This window comes from Mytilus trossulus, chromosome 7, assembly GCF_036588685.1.
Source record: "Mytilus trossulus isolate FHL-02 chromosome 7, PNRI_Mtr1.1.1.hap1, whole genome shotgun sequence".
NCBI lineage: Eukaryota > Metazoa > Mollusca > Bivalvia > Mytilida > Mytilidae > Mytilus > Mytilus trossulus.
In genome coordinates this window covers 8,856,026-8,874,210 of record NC_086379.1, presented here as the reverse complement: position 1 = coordinate 8,874,210, position 18,185 = coordinate 8,856,026, and the positions used below count along the sequence as shown (strand labels likewise).

Genomic DNA, 18,185 nt, shown 5'->3' with positions numbered 1-18,185 from the left:
AAAAAAACAAGTTTAACCCAGCCAAATTTTTGTACCAAGTCAGGAGCCTTGGTTTGTCTTGTATAATTTTTTATTTTAGTTTCTTGTGTATATTTCAGAGTTGAGTATGGCATCAGTTACACTGTCAGAACTAGTAGAATGCTAAGAGTAGTAGTATACAAAATCTAACGTGAGGAAAACTAAAAAAAAAAGATTTTCAAATTCCTATGGAGATTTGCATTGAAATGGGAGATAACTCTGCAAAAGTGCAGAAGTATCAATAAAGATTGATCATTACTGCTTCTATTCAACAGAATGTATTAAAATCTTTATATTTTAGCCATCTTTAGAGTATAACCAACAACTGTAAAGGTGTTTTCATATATTCTATCAAGCTACAACCTAGATTTCATAATTCATTAGATGAAAATTTGTTAGATTTTTCAACATGTCAAGGTTTAAACATTAAATTGAATAAAATTAATTAAGCATTCATTCTTTGGTGGTTTAAAGTATCTTGAAAGAAGTTAGATGCTGAGTAAATATGATTTACAGAAATTTAACAATACCTTAATTTCACATTTTTTTCTTTAAAATGGTCACAAAGCCATAAATTTGCGATTTCTTTAATGCAAAATGTGCAAATTTTTTTTAAATACTAATCACACTTCAGCTATGTACATTTCATGAGCAGAAGATTATACAATGTAGTCAAATATGAACTTACAAAGTATCATACATGGATTTTAAGAAAATCGACCAAAAACTTACCAAAAAAAGAATCATTTTTGCTGAGCTATGTCCCTTTCCAATGTTGATTTCCAGAGGAAATTAAAAACGCTGATTTTGATTTTTCCTCTCAAGTTAGATTTTATGGGACTTTTTGTCTGTGTATATTTTGGATTAAATGCTATAGATGAGAACTAACATATGTTTTGTTGCAATTAGTTTTAAGTCCAAACTTAGTTTCTGGCTGCATGATTTAAAGACCAATTGGTGGCCTTTAGCTGGTTTCCGCTGTTTGATCAGGTTGATGTCTCTTTAAAACATTCCCCATTCCATTCTAAATCTTATAAGAACTATAAAAGCATTTCATGCTAATGCCCCCCCTCCCCCAAATAAAAAAGTTGATTTGGTTCCATATATTTTAACTCTATAGTTGTTACTGACTTTTTAATCAGAAAATGTCAAATTTATGTTAGATAACAGCTTTTGATAGTTTGATATTCCCTCTGACGATCTTCTCTGTTACATCTAGAGTATGTATGCTTGAATTCTTTCGTAAATAAACAGCAATTGTGTCTTCTTCGGGAGAGTAGTCCTGTACTTCGGCAGCATACCAACGACCTGTATAAACACAAGAAAAAAACCATTTATATAGCTTTTAAATCTAGGTCAAGTGGTAATGATATAGCTTATTTCAGATATAAAAATGCAGATAAAAATATTGACCATTAGTTTGCACGTTTGAATTACTTATATATTGTATTTTCAGGGTTTTTTATAACTAAATATGTGATATGGTCATTATTGACGGTTGCACAGTGACCTACAGTTGTTAACTTCTAGATCCATTTTTTTCTTTTTGAGATTTGTCTCATTTGCTTTATGCCACATCTTCTTACTTTCATGATAACCAATAATCAAGATAATGTTTTTTTTGCTCATTGTTGATCTATAGAAGAAGTGACATACAGTTTTTAACTTCTATATCCATTGTTTTTAAATGGATATTTGTCTCATTTGCTATCATGCCACATCTTCTTACTTTCATGATAACCATTAATCAAGATAATGGCCAAATGTCCATTTGGCATAACAATAATAAAGTAGTTGAAATATTACTTTTAGCATTTAATTGGCATTAGAAGAATTCATTGTCCTACCAAGTTTACTATTTTGTTGGTAATGCATAATCAAACAATTATCTTGCAGAAAATCAGTGCTGCATTTGAAACATGACACAATCAGTATATTACATGCAAATGTATAGTTGTTTTTGATCAAATAAAGCATGAACTTGCCTGGATTCATTTTTGCAGTCTCAGCTTCTTGTTTGGTCCATTTTATCAAAATAGAAGATCCAACCTCTATAACTTTGTCATAAATTGAACTTTCGCTCAGAGTAGTCCTTGCGCTTTTGATTATTTTTCTTTTCATTGCATTATCAACATTTATTTTGTACTCTTTATCTTTTTCACTGACATATTTCACAGTAATTTCATCTTTGTATTCCTCATACTTCATAACCTTAGCAGGAAACCAACCTGAAAATTAAAAGAAATATAAGATGGTGTCAAAATTATATTCTGAAATTTTTGATTCTACTATGTGGACACAATTTGCAAAACTTTTAATTGTCAGGTATATTTTTAAAGAATAGTAATTTAATACTTAAAGTTCAGAATATTTTTTTTTAATCTTGAAATTATTATTTCAAACTAATTTTAGAATCTTTCAAAAACTTAGCAAGTTGTTTGCTCTATTATATATTTATGTATAAAAAACTTTTTCATTACTATCTGGAAAGATTGCTATCTACTTTTATAGCTGACTATATGCGGTATTGACTTTGCTCATTGTTGAAGGCTGTACGGTGACCTATAATTGTTGATGTTTGTGTCATTTTGGTCTTTTGTGGATAGTTGTCTCATTGGCAATCATACCACATCTTCTTTTTTATAGTGTCCTTTTTTATTGAATATGTAACGTTTTTATGCCCCATTTACTGGCATTATTTTTTCTGGTCTGGGAATTCGTTCATCTGTCCCACTTCAGGTTAAAGTTTTTGGTCAATGTAGTTTTTGATGAAGTTGTAGTCCAATCAACTTGAAGCTTAGTTAACATGTCTCAAGTGATTTGACCTTTTAATTGTAATGCCAAATTAGATATTTTACCCCTATTTTCATGGTCCACTGAACATAAAAAATGATAGTGCGGATTGAGTATCCATGTACTTGGGACACATAATGTGTTCTTGTTTTTAACTATCAATTTATGAAATTTTTCGTATTTCTATAATAAAAAAAAAATTCATCTTAAGTATCTATAAATCATCATGTACCTGCTTTCCTGTTGGATGCTCCAAGCTCTTCATCTCCCCAGTAAATTAAAATTCTGTTTCCTGGTAGGCATATCACATCTCGTTGACTTGACACTTGTTCCTTTGATTTCTGACAGGTTATTTTTTCGATGTATCTTTCTATGGTTTCAAAAATGTCTTGTAAATTTTCTTCTGAAATGCCAAATGGTAGTTCAACTTCTGTTAAATTTCTTTTCTCACCACAGTTGCCAGCATTTCTTCTTGGTCTGTGTAGGGCAAACTTGGCTTTCCCCTTACTCCGAAAGCTCTTTCGCGGTGAATGAATTCTTCCTGGCAAATGTAGAGGGACTTCTGTGCAAATATTAGTTGTTTTGAAATATTAATTAAATCCAAAATTAATTCTGCTTCCTTTTGAAAAATTAAGTTTCTGGAACCAAGGCGTAAAGCTAACAACCTTAGGGAAAGTTCGTCTTTTGTTCCAAGAGTTGGTACTTGGAAAAAATTTAAAACCTCCTTTATTTTTGCAATATTTAGTCGATGGATACCTTGAATTGAATCTGGAATTGTTGATAAATCTCCATCAAAGGTTGACCTATCTGGTTCTTCAATTTCCAACTTTTCAGCCAACTTTTTTACTAAATCAACTTTTGTTCCAGTTGAAGGAACCTTTTGATCTGCACACATTTGTACCAATTCTGCCTTTGTATTTTGGAAGAGTTCATGGTTCTGCCATCTATTTCTTTCTATTTCGTTTGTCAGATCTCTTTCCATTTGCTTCCGCAGATGATGAAAGTAGTTTTCAACCTCGGTTTGTGTAATCCATGACAGTAAGGCCAAAGAGTTCGAAATATCAGCAGTCAAATGTGGAATCACCTTGAATGCTAAACCAAGTATTGTCTCAGGGAGAAAAATATCAGGATGGTTGTCCCAAACCCCACATTCCAAGGATTTTCGCATTTCATAAGATATATAATGCAATCTTCCAGTTCTGATATACCTAATATAATCTGGAAGTGGTTGTATGATTGCCCTAGATGAATTATTGCCAATCCAGTTGTCATCCGATCTAAATATTGCTGTTAAATATTTGCCAGAAAATGCTGTTGTCATGTCACAAAATTCATTATTAAGACGTGCATAATCATCTGCATATTTAGCTATGAAATTATCTCCGGATCCCCATGTCATATGTAAGATTTCAGACAGTTTGTTCTTTTTAACGCCATAACCAAGGTTGGACTCCATTTTCCTTTGTTCAGACAAGGACAAAAAATTTCTTAAATTATTTTCATCATCGAAGAGAAATGTTTGGTCTGCTCCGACACCTCTAAAGCATTGAATATTTTTACCACCAAATGAAGCATTTTGTATAACATGTTGTAATTCCTCAGCAACAGCTTCCATGTTTTTGGTATGCTCTAGTGTTCCAGCTTCTGGCTCTTTAAATATACTTGACGATTTGATAATTCCCAGCCTCTGAATATGTAGATTGACAGATGCATGAACAATTTCCACAAAGTTCCTCTTGCTGTAATATTCAGCATTTGAAATTTGGATAACTCTGTCTAGATTTAAAAACCGTTGAAATCTTGCAAGTAACATTCTCACTAATGGACTGCTCGGACATTCAGAAGGTCCATTATCAACAACAAATACAAAAGAGCTTTTAAGTCTCCCTGAGATAGGGTTTCTAAAATATTCATCGAGTGCTGGTTCTGCCAAAAGTACAAAAAGTTCATTGAAGCATCTGAAAACAGTTTCTGGTTCATAAAAAGACAAATTTAAGAGATAGACAGCTTTCCCTGTTCTGGTTACATGTAAAACTTTTTCAGTGGTACCCTCCAGCTCAAGTGATAAATTATCTGGAAGTGTCTTCATAATTTTTGTTTCCAGGAAGAGATGACCCATTGGTGTAATTGCATTTGTACGGCTTTGATCCCAGTCATGATCTGGTGCTTCACATACAACCCAGGTCTTCCCACCTAAGGAATTGTTACAGCGGACAGCTGCCTTAGCATCCTTTGAATCTATACATGTATCATCTGTGTTTTCTGCTGCATTATCTGCTAAATAATTGATATTTGCAGAACAATAATGTGCATTGACAACTGTGTCCTTGACTACAGCAGTTTTTGGTGCACTGTGAAGTGAAATCATTGCATTGACATTTTTGCCTTCATGATGTTGTTTTGCCTGGTAAGTTCCTTTCCTGTAATTTTGGGTATAGTTATAACAAGTTGATAAAGAAATATTAAAATCTGGTGGTCCTGCAGCCAAAACAGTTTCCCTGGCATCAGACATTCTGGTTCTGTTAGTTGCTGACTTGTATTTAATTGTATTAGTAAGTCGTGAATGTGCCTCCATTCCTCCTCCACCTCTTTGTTCCGTATCACCTTCTCCAAATTCATATTCTAAGACAGGAACAAGATTTGGATTTTGGTCACTTTTAAGCTGTCGTCCTCTGCCGGTCATATGATGTCGCAAAAATTCTTTTTTCTTTAGTTCTTTTACACGGTGTAAAATGCATCGTTTTTGTTGGTCATTCAGACCTTTTTTGAATTTGTATTCCTTCATTATATTTTCATAAATCTTTAAATGCCGTGGAACAATATCTCTAGCTTTGGTTATTCGCTTTCTTGATTTTACATCTTCTAATTTAGTCATGAAATTAACACTTGTCACTTTTGTTAAGAGAAAGGTAATTGTATCCCGATCTCTTTCAGAGTCTAAGTAGTCTAAAGCATTTTTATATACTTTACCAATCTGATTTTGTATATGTTCATTAATGAATTTTTGTTCGTTTTGTGATCCTATTATTCCATTGATTTCTTCAACAACTGCCGCTAGTTTCATACCTCTGTCTTCTGTCAGATAAGCTTTTCCATTGAAATAAAGCTGCATAATAGGCAGATACTTTGATAAAATATCATAAGTTTCACAAGCTTTCTTCTGAGAGATTTGGCGTTTGATGTTAAGTGGTTTGTTTTTTGTCGTTGTATAAATTTCAGAAGCCGTTTTAGTTAACAAAATCGGTGATCCATATATAAGTTTTTCACAAACTTTTTTCACAGCTGACAGGTGCGAATGCGATTGTGATTCAGGTAGTGCCTGACTTAACTTCTTTTCCAGCTCTAAATTTGCCATAACTAAGTTCCCTTCAGTTTTGGATCTCTGCATACCAATTTTGTTGTTTCCATCCATTATGATGCTGTTGCTTCTTAAAGTTGATCTGGCCCGGTTACTTATGAATGTTTCTCCCTGTTGTTTATACCACGCTCTGCTCACATGTAGAGGTAAAAGTGTTTTCCATTGTGTCTCGCTGTCATTTTTGTATTCAATATGGCTTTGGAAGTCTATATTTTCATCAATACTTGATGAAGCAAATAACTGTCTTCGAGGTTTAATTTTGCCTGCTTTATCTACTGCTTGTGTGGCATAAATTTTACCTTTAGATGACGATGATTTTGATCCTGTATTAGGAAAATAGTGTGTTATCATGCTGGTTGTTTTACTCTTTTTCTTGGCAGAGGCTGAGTCAGTCTTTACATTTATAGAATCATTTCTATTTCTCCGTTTTGCTGCACGAACTATGAGATTGTTCGAGCATATTGAATCTGTTTGTTCTTTTAGTTTTACTGATGTTTTGGCAACTGTTTTCTTGCTGCTGTTAGGTGCTGCATATTTTTCCTTATGTATATTATGAGATTCATGGAAGGTTGTTGACACCTCAATTTCTTGAGCTACAGAAATATCATCCACTGTATTGTAAATTGATATTGACGTTTTTAAAGGTGTGTTTTTCATGTGTTGAGGTGTTTTTTCCTCTTCTGTGTCATCGACTCCATCATCATGATCATTTTGTTGTTCTCTGTTTTTTTCTGAATTGATGTAACAATCTAATTTCCTTGTTTCTATTTGTGCATAATTATGAAAATAATATACATCAATGCATGTACCATTATTATCTAATTTCGTTTCACTTTCTTTAGTTATTTCACTTGATGACTTCTGATTTTTTGTTACAAAATTGTCTTTCCTTTGTAGAGGGTCCTCACATTTTATAACAATGCGATGTTGCATGTTCTGTTCCACTTTTACATCCTGGGTTGCTTCTTTGTAGTAGGTAGATGATATTCCATTAGCAAAAAGCAGGCTGTTAGTGTTTATATCTGTTTTTTTATTTAGATGTCCATCATAATCAAACTGTAAACTTTCTGTATATTTTTTTTGGTCAAATGTACATGATTTGTCCTGAGTTTCATCAAGTAGGCTGCCATCTATAGTGTCTATTTCATTGCATGCATACAAATTGGACTGATTTTTTATTTCAGTACTATCTATGATGTATTCATTGGTTTTTTCAATTTCGATTTTTTTTATCTGTTCATATGATCTGTCTTGAGCAGGATGAAGGCTGTTTTTATAGGCATTTTTATATTGTTGGTCATTATCAATTTTTTCCTTAGCATTTATTTCATTGTTTTTAGGTAGATCATCCAAGATACTAGTCATTTTCTGATGTTCTTGACCTTGTAGTTTGATTTCAGTTACGTTTACTTCTAGCTCGGATGATTCATTCTTCAATTTAGATTGACATTTCTGCGGGGCCTGTTTTTTCATCTTGTTATCATGGTCTGTATTTCTTTTTTGAATGAACTTTCCTTTCTTTTTTTTAGGTCTGCATGAAGTTAGGAAATCTGCTAGGGTTAACGCCTTTCTCTGGGGAATGTCATTTCCGTTAAACCCCTCTTTTTTGGATACAGTCCACTGTAAATTGCTTTGTTCACATGGAGCTTGCAGACATAGTAGGTTGATACAAGGAACAAAGTGATTTGGTGTCCACCATGACTCTCGGCTTGGTTGTGTTCTAGTCCACATAATCCTGTAAATTTCATCACCTTTAAATGCATTTGGTCTTGGATTAAACATGTGATGGAGATCAGCTCTTAATATCCTGTTATGTTCAGGGTAAATTGACTTAACAGGATGTCCTGATATACTAGCAAATGCACTTATTTGCCATATTCCTGCCCAAGAATTTTTCTGACATGTTTGCAAGACTTCGTTCTCAAAAGCATCATTTAAACAGTGAATGCTACCACTTGATGTCGTCTGTGATAGTCTTCTTGAAAATTTTCTCCCTTTATGGTCATCCATTGCTTCATTTAGATAAAAATCCTTTTGCAGTGCTAGTTCGATAATAGCTCTTACACGCATCTCTGTGAAATATTTTTCAGTTCCAAATACATGTAATGACATTGATCTGTATGCACAATTACCATCACCGTAAACACACACGGGGACATATTGTTTGTCTTCATCGGGTGGAAACAAGGTTTTGGAATATGTGTCCACTTTATAATTGACTTTTTCTTTGGTAGTAGGGAATGATAAATTCTGTACTTTCAACTTTTCGGCATCAACAACTGTCTTCAGGTGGTTAAAGCCATTACTAGCAGCATCTTTGAATTTTATAAAGGTATCTTCAAAGAACTTCATCCTGTAAAAGAAACAAGTTATAAATATATATACCTGATATAAAAGGATATAAAATGTTTCTTGACAGTGTCATCAATAAAATTGTAGACATTTTTTTATGTATTGCCTTTTTTATAGCTATATGATTCTGTGTTAAGAATTCCTTATCAAATTTTAAACCTGTGCAAGTTTCACTTCAATGGAAACCTCACAGATCAAGCTTCAAACTAAAGAAATAAAAATGAAAGAAATAATATGCCAATATCCATTTTAAATATTACTAATCAAAGTTAGTTTATGTAGGTTATGGCTGGTGGTTCTTAAATAAAAAATTCTTTTGATTTGGCAGTTACCAGTGTTTGAAAGCCATTGGGCTATGTAAGGAAGTTATTCCCATGAATCAAAATTTTAATATAATTACTGTTTTTTTTCACATCAGGCCTGGAAGTCATAAAACTTTTATCAGTGCTCAGAGCAGAAAATCATGCTTGAAACATGAAATCCAGCAATTTGAGGATTTTTTACAAAAAGGATAGCTATACAGGTCACTTGCATTCAAAAAACATGTCGACGGAAGGAAGCACATTTAAAACTAGAGGCTCTCAAGAGCCTGTATCGCTCACCTGATTCTACTTGGGTTTTTGTAATTATATGAAAAAGAAGACATTTGTATATATTTCAAATAGGGTCCTATGTTAAAGTAAGTCCCCCAAAGGTGCCCATCATGGATGATGGATCGGCTACAAAGTAGCAACACGTGGTCAGCACCTAATAAGGAATATTCATGCCATGCATGGTTTCATTCCATTCAGTGGTTCTCTAAAAGAAGACATTTGTATATATTTCCCGTAGGGTCCTATGTTAAACTAAGTCCCTCGCTGGCAACTATCTTGTATGATGGATCGGCTATAAAGTAACAACACTTGGTCAGCACCTCATAAGGAACATTCATGCTATGTTATGTTTTATTCCATTCAGTGATTCTATAAAAGAAGTCATTTGAATGCATTTCCCATAGGCCGTCTAATGTTAAACTAAGTCCCCCTGCTGGCGGCCATCTTGGATGTTGGATCGGCTACAAAGTAACAACACTTGGTCAGCACCTCATAAGAAACATTCATGCCATGTGTGGTTTCATTCCATTTAGTGGTTCTTAAAAAAAAAGACATTTGTATATATTTCCCTTAGGGTCCTATGTTAAACTAAGTCCCCCGCTGGCAGCCATCTTGGATGATGGATCGGCTATTAAGTAACAATACTCGGTCAGCACCTCATAAGGAATATTCATGCCACGTTTGGTTTCATTCCATTCAGTGGTTCTCTAAAAAGTCATTTGTATATATTTCCCATAAGAGTCCTATGTTAAACTAAGCCCCCACTGGCGGCCATCTTGGATGATGGATTGGCTTCAAAGTAACAACACTTGATCAGCACCTCATAAGAAACATTCATATCATGTTTGGTTTCATTCCATTCAGTTGTTCTCTAAAAGAAGTCATGTGTTAATGCATTTCCAATAGAGTCCTATGTTAAACTAAGTCCCCCAAAGGCGGCCATCTTGTATATGATGGATCAGCTACAAAGTAACAACACTTGGTCAGCACCTCATAAGGAACATTCATGCAATGTTTGGTTTCATTCCATTCAGTGGTTCTAGAAGAAGTTCAAAATGTAAAAAGTTAACGACGACGACGGACGCCAAGAGGTGAGCTAAAAAGTAAACCTCTTCTAAATGTGGACATATTAAGATTTTTTGTAAGAAAAAAGTATATGTACATTTAGTTTAATGATGAAAACTATCCATTTTGTTATAAAAAATTCAAATGCATCATTTTTTTTTTTAAATTGAGGTTACATATGACTTTAACTATGCACTGCACAGAAGGATTTATGTGGTCAGCTATACACCGTACACGGAATAAAAGACCAAATCATTTCTTAAACCAATCGTACATCCCCATTCAATAGTATTGATCATAAAAAAAGTCCCCCTGTCATGATATGATATATATATACCATAATATCACCCGAACTAAAAGATAAGATAAGGCCGTGAGTTTTCTTGTTTGAATTGTTTTAAATTGTCATTTCAGGGCTTTTTATAACTGACTGTGAGGTATGGGCCTTGCTTATTGATGACAGCCGTACTGTGACATATAGTTGTTAATTGCTGAGTCATTTTGGTCTCTTGTGGAGAGTTGACTCGTAGGCAATCATACCACATCTTCTTTTTTATATGTCTTATGTGGGTAATGGGCATGATCTTCATATTTTCTTAAATTCAAGTTAAAGTACCAGACTTCTGATGTGTATTAAAATATTAGAAAATATGGTATAAATGCGAGGGAGACAACTCTGCAGTGGCCAGTGATCAAAAGACATAGAAGTTATAACTAGTCTAAAGTCACAGTATGTTTGTAGCCTGTTATATCATGCCAAAATATAATTTGAAAGTCAAATAACAAACCTTGATCCAAAAAGGTTTTTTGTGCATTATAATATGCACAATAAAATTAAATTGATAATTAACAAAAATAAAAAAAGTTACTGTACCTTGAATCTGTATACATGATTTTTTTTCTCAATATGTTTAGGCAAATTTAAACATGTACATGGACAGGTGCTCTTATCTGCTCTCACATAAAAGTATTTTTTCTGTAATGAAATCAGATATATATATGCATTAAAATATTTTCCATTTTTCATGTATAATTTAATTGTTAAGTACAGTAGTACAGTTTTATTTCAGTGATACTGGTAGTAAGGGTGAAGGAAACTTAATTGATGTCTAATATATTTTTGCATGAGAAAGTTGCATGAAATTTGATTTTTTGTTTATAATTTCAATTTGAATAAATATGCATACTTAGTAGCTAAATCTGAAATTTTGTGCACTCTTTGTAGTCAAATGGTATCCATAGATTTTCAAATGTTAGTTAACAAATAATCATAAAAAAGGCTAGCACTACAAACTGCTGAGTCTGAAAAGACCAGTTTTTGTGCTGGGCCAGTAAAATCAGGTCATTAAGTACATGAAGTAGTTTGGTGTATTGCTGTCAAATTTAAGAAATAATTTAATGTAGGCAAAAAAAGCTAAGATTTGCAGTGCAGACAAAATTATAGTACACTAAGTCACACTTTAATTTTTGATATAACTTTTTTAAATCAACTTGGATTTTCATCAAACTTTGCACCTATCAAGTGAATAGTTAAAAAAAAAATTAAAGTGTACTATCTGAATTCTGTCCGAACTGCAAATCTTAGCTTTTTTTTTTTACCTACATCAACTTAATTCTTAAACTTGATAGAAAACACCAAACGAAAAGTATAAAACAATATTTATAACTTTGTTACACCAACTACTTTTTCTTATCAGCAATTCTTAAAACATATAAATACATATTTGCAAATTTTTCCTGATCACACATTTTGGTGAAATCTGGAACTATACTCTTGACTTTTAGAAAAGGTTTTTAGCCTACATTCTTCTTAAATATGAAATATTTTAAAGCAAAATGATATTCATCTTCTACCTCCTTTTTACATAAAGAACATAAATCTTTTTTTTCAAAGGTAATTTACAGTGCCTACACTGTTAAATATTTAAATAACTGTTACTTATTCTTATTAAATTATAAAATTTGATCAAAATAAATAGTATAAAACTTACCTAATGTTGAAAGTTTTCTGGATAAATCTTCTTTTGTTCAGATGATGAATGGAGAAGGTAACAAATATTTTGCAAACACACAGACAAACAAATTATAATTCTATACCAAATATATAATAGTGGTACTGTAGTGTCCTGCTGTTAAAATATTACAAATACAAACTTGAGTTTGTTTTTTTTATTGTCAACTATGACACTCAAGCAGTGCAATTAAGTTAAATTTCATACAAGTGATTACATTTAATTACATTGATTATTTTAGAACAATGTAGATCTTTTCATCATAAAACACTTTCTCCACAATCAGGGGTTCACTAAGGGATGAAAATAAGTTGGACATTTGTTTTAACATTTAAAAAGCTATTAATGTATTAATTTTAGTTGCAGTATTAAAACAACATTAGGTCAATGTGATAAAAGTATACACTTTTTTGTATTTGGCACAAAACAGGGGAAGAGCTTAATTGGTACAACCTGGCCCTTCCCCAGTTTCTCAGCCTCATACAAACAAGTTTTATATTATTCTGACATTTTGACCTGATATTCTATGTATGAAAACTGAAGATTCTAACCAAAGACTTTCTTGTGCCAGAAATTAAAACAAAAATGAGTTTACCAAAGGATTGTGCAGAGTTTTTGACAAAGAATAACTTGTCCCATCATGAGGAATTCTTCTTCAACTTGGGAGTAGCAAGTTTTGATGACTTTTTTGCTATAGAAAGCTTAGATGTAAAAAAAATTCTCAAGCCCTTAGAAGAAAGAAGACTATTTAAGGCTTTAAGTGGATTTAAATCAGGTATGTAAAAAATATTACTCAAATGAAATTCTCTAATTTAGTAATTTTATAAGGGACACAAGTAAAACAAATAGTTATTTCATGGAATTTTTCAGAATTTTCTCTTTTAATGAAAACTATCATATATTAATTTTGTAAGATCTTGATATGCTTACAATTTTTAAAATCATTATAAAATCTAGAACTTTTATATAGCCTTAAATATATAATCATATTTTTCACAGAAATTAATAAGAAACAGAAAAACAGGCATCAACTTCCAGACTTTGAAGATTGTGAAAGAGCTGATGTAAAAGGTGAGATCACAATAAATGTGTGTTTGATGGAACAGTCATTTAGATTTTAAAAGGGGGAGGGGGGGGGGGTGATAATGATTTTAAGGAAATGAAATATATATCCTAGTATTGTGAGAATTTTTAAAATGATCAGTTTTCTAGCTAACAGAATGCATCCTGGCAAAAGGTAACAAGAGTGCACACCCTGAAATGTCTTGAAAGGGGGGGGGGGACTTCGATATTTTTTTGGTAGGGGTGTGCCATTTTTGCCTAAAAAATGTACCCATTTTAATATAACATTCACTAAAATTCAATACCTATAGTTATATAAAAAATTAAGAAAGAATGACCTTTACTTTAATACAATATTTAAAATATGACCCATGCTTATATAAGCACTAGCTCATCATCACTCATAATTCATAAATATACCAGCTACCCTTAAGTTTTTATATATGAATTGACATCGTTTGGTGCACATATATTTCATAATGTAAGATCCTCAATTAAGCATAATTTATATATATATTATGATATGTAGATCATACCCCAAATCAATATATACAGTTATCAAACGTAAATGCATTTTAATATTGAATGTCATTTAAAAGGAGGGTCATTCTTATATAAAATCTCGCAAAATTATTACACATATTTTTGGCACATCCCCGTATACCCAATAATATGAAGTTGACCCCCCTCCCCCGTGCCCCGCAGTACACAGCTTTTTGATCAGTTTGGTGATGAGGAAAGTCACTGTATAGTTTCTCTTTATCAATGAATTTATGACCATACATTTGACAACAAGAAGCTGATGACCTGCAGATGCCTAGCCTTGTTTTACTTTTGTTACAATCAATTGAAATGTCATTAGGTAAAGAATGTATAATGAAGATCAAAATATAAAGTGTGTTTACAATTTCTAATGTTTCCATATCTTTACATCCTATATATTGGACATAAGTGGGAATGATGTAACAAACACAAATCATTATGTGTGAATATTCAGTGCTTATGTATTTTGATGATAAAAATTCTTTCCTCTAAAACTAATTGTCTTTTCTCTGACCTGTTATCAGATGTGAAACCAAAACCTGAGTGCAGAACTGCAATTAAATCTGTCACAAGTTGATAAAATAATGTATCCGTAACAGATCATACAGATTCAGTCGGACTGAAGATTTTCAGGGTTTAACCAATCATTGATATATAATGTTGATAGCCCTAAGGCAGCAACCATTTGATTTCCAGGGGTTGAGGGGTTGGAGGGGGGGGGGGGGGGCTATATTCCAAAAACTGGAAACAAACTTTTTTTAGCACCCCCCCCCCCCCCCCCTAGAAAATCAAATGGTTGCTGCCTAAATGTAAAGCTTTATTTCAACTGTCACATAAACTCAACATTAACCAAGAAAACAAAACATTGATCAATGAACCATGAAAATGAGGTCAAGGTCAGATGAACCATGCCAGGCAGACATGTACAGCTAACAATTCTTCAATACAACAAATATAGTTGACTTATTGCTTATAAATTAAGACCAAACACAAACACTTAACACTTAACAAATGGGCTGTGAAAATGAGGTCAAGGTCAAATAAAACCTCTGTAACAGACATAGATCATAAAATATTTCCATACACCAAATTAAGTTGACCTTACCTAACGCATAAAGTATAAGAAAAATAGACCAAAACTCAAAAACTTAACTTTGACCACCGAACCATGAAAATGATGTCAAGGTCAAATGACACCTGTCAGCTAGACATGTACAACTTACAATTATTCCATACACCAAATATAGACCTATTGCATATAGTATAAGATAAACATACCAAAACACAAAAACTTAACTGTTACCACTGTGCCATGAAAATGAGGTCAAGGTCAGATGACACCTGTCAGTTTGACATGTACACCTTACAGTCCTTCCATACACTGAATATACTTCACCTATTGGTTATAGTATGATGTATCTGAGATATGGACTTGACCACCAAAACTTAACCTTGTTCACTGATCCATGAAATGAGGGTGAGCTCAAGTGAAAACTGTCTGACGGGCATTAGGACATAATTTGTACATGTGACTGACGGAAAGTTCGTAATATGAAGCAACTATATACAAAGTATGAAGCATCCAGGTTTTCTACCTTTTAAAATATAAAGCTTTTAAGAAGTTTGCTAACACCGCCGTCACCGGATCACTATCCCTATGTCGAGCTTTCTGCAACAAAAGTTGCAGGCTTGACAAAAATGAAGTCTTTGTTGTGTGATTTTAATTGTTTTAAATATTTAGAAACACTGGCGGATCTAGAAATTTTTATAAGTGGGGGCCCACCCACTGCGCTAAGAGGGGGACCGCTCCAGTCACGCTTCAGTGATTCCCTATATAAGCAACCATTTTTTTTCCTAAAAGGGGGGGGGGAGGAGGCCCCCTGGGCCCCCCTCTGAAAAAGCTTTGTTTTCACACATATGCTAACTATATATTATAATATAAAAAATTAAAACTTGCACCTTTACCATGTTTACTATGGTTTTGATGTTGATAAAAGTTAAAAAAACAAAATCATTTTGTACTAAATTTTCCATGCCAATGCTTGTTAAGAATTTTAAGATTTTAACTGTCCCCTATTTTGCATCACATGTATTTACAGTTATAAAAGACAGTCATTGGACAAAAGTGATTTCCCACTCCAAAATTCAACGAAAATCAATATTTTTCAAAAAAAATATTATCTAGTAGGTCTATTAGATATTTTAATAAGATAGAAACCACTCTAGATTTATTGTTTACCAGTATTACCAGTATTTGGTTTTGATATTATAGGGTTATTGCATGAATATTGGGGAATATCGTCCCGAGTAGAATTTTATATTGCACGAGCTTGCGAGTGCAATATATGTTCTTCGAGGGACAAAATTTTCCAATATTCATGCAATAACCCTTTTATTGTATAGCAATATAATATTTGAAAGAAAAATTGGTTTAAACTAAGAAATTGACGTTGATGACGTCATGAAGTTTGAAGATTTATTGCACTAGTGCAATATTGGAATTTATTGCACGCTAACTTTTGGTTACTTTCTGTGGGAAATATAATATTGCTGTGCAATAATATTCATTCTTATTGTTAATTTCTGGCGAGGTATACACAAAGAAAAATATTTCATAACCCATTAGATCATCACCAAAATTATGACCAAATAAACAATACAAATTCTTGTGTCCTATGACATATATATGTTTATATTTCAACAGAAGAAGAATGTTATGAACAAGAGATTGGAGCTGAAGGAGGATCTGAAATTCTACAAGATAATTTGGAAGAATGCATAGCAACACCTATTCCATCAACATCAAATACGATGAAAGAGCAGTCAAGTGAACATCAGGAATTTGAAATAAAGAACCATGGTAAGTTCTGCCGATATGCTAATTGTCATAGTATGTTGTCTAAAAACTTACATTAAATAATTTAAAACTAAAACCACAAAAAGCCTTTTATAGCTGACTATGTGGTATGGGCTTTGTTCATAATTTGTTAACATACAGTAACCTTTAGTTGGTTATTTCTGTGGTATTTGGTCTCTTGTGCATGGAGAATTGTCTCATTGCAATCATACCACATCTTCTTTTTTATGTATGAATTTTCAAGGTGATAGAATTAAACTTCATTCAATCAAAGTTTTATAAAAAAAAAGGGGGGATCATTACATGGAATATAAACAAATAAGACCATGGACAAATTATAAATGAAGAAAAAAAACAAATAAACAGCTGCAACAAGAGCGCATGATACGCCAGTCACTTTTTCACAGAATACATAAAGTTCAAATTATAGCTTGTCATGACATTAGAAATTCATGAAAATTTTCAGGGATGTTATCTTAATAGATACAAACCACTCACCAAAAGTTTCACGATAACTGCTCAAAGAAAACTGGAAAATCAAACCTTTTTATGAATAAAATCATATGACTCCAAATATCTAAAAATTTCCAGAAAAACATGTCTATCATAGATATAAACATTGAATATACCAAAAGTGTCATGCGAATTGGTTCAATCATATTGACTTATTGTCCAACATGTTGATAATGAACAGATCAACAGACAGACAACAGTATACCAGAATATGTCCCGAACACTGGCATATAAAAATACATCAAAAGAAAAAAATAAATTCAGATGAAGCAAGCATACCGGTAAAAAAATGGAGATGAATTCTGCTACACCTAAAGGGGGCCCATTTGTGTTACTCTTGACTTTATTGAAATGCATACATTCCATTGATTTTAAAACTAAGGAAAATATGACTGGATCATGTTTGAGAGAATTGTGAATATAAAAATTAACCCTTAAATTTGACTTGTATAGCATTCGTTTCATTTTCCTTCCTTCCATATGAAACTATTGTTTAATAAATGTGTGTTTAATTTTTCTCTTTAGGTTTGCAAATGCCTATTATGTTTGGCAAAAAAAACACATATGGAAATGCAGTAGAAAAGGGGATTAAGTTGTGGACAGACTTCCAGATAAAAACAGCTATTGGTTTGGAGAAAAAAAGGAGGGAATTTTTCAACATGAAGGCTGAAGAACTGTGCTCAGTTAAGCACATAAGGCATAACTGGACAAAGACAGAGATAGCAGGTGCTGCCGACACAGCATGGACTTTAAAAAAACAGCTCTGTTAAAGGTAGAGAACAATTATATCAGTACTCTGCTAGAAGGAAAGAAGGCCCCCAAGCAAAAGGAGTCGACCATAAGAAAGAACCTAGAGGAAATGATGACAAATCATATAAAACTTGAAAGCTTAGACAAGGAAGTGAAGGCATGTGCAGAAGGAGGTGATTTCGATAAAGAAAAGGAAGTAGAGGAAGAGATGAGGCAAATCATGCGGAAGCTTAAAAATGCCCAAGAAGCTTTAAGAAAAGCCCTACAGG

At 32.8% G+C, this 18,185-nt stretch overlaps 1 protein-coding gene across 1 annotated transcript; it reads left to right on the top strand.

Moving 5' to 3' along the window:
* The first annotated feature begins 12,776 nt into the window (after positions 1–12,776).
* On the top strand, positions 12,777–17,936 carry LOC134726140 (uncharacterized). The gene is made up of 4 exons (XM_063590538.1): positions 12,777–12,899; positions 13,202–13,262; positions 16,501–16,656; positions 17,692–17,936. Exons 1-4 carry the CDS (start codon positions 12,777–12,779, stop codon positions 17,934–17,936), a joined length of 585 nt encoding a protein of 194 aa, XP_063446608.1.
* The last annotated feature ends 249 nt before the right edge of the window (positions 17,937–18,185 follow it).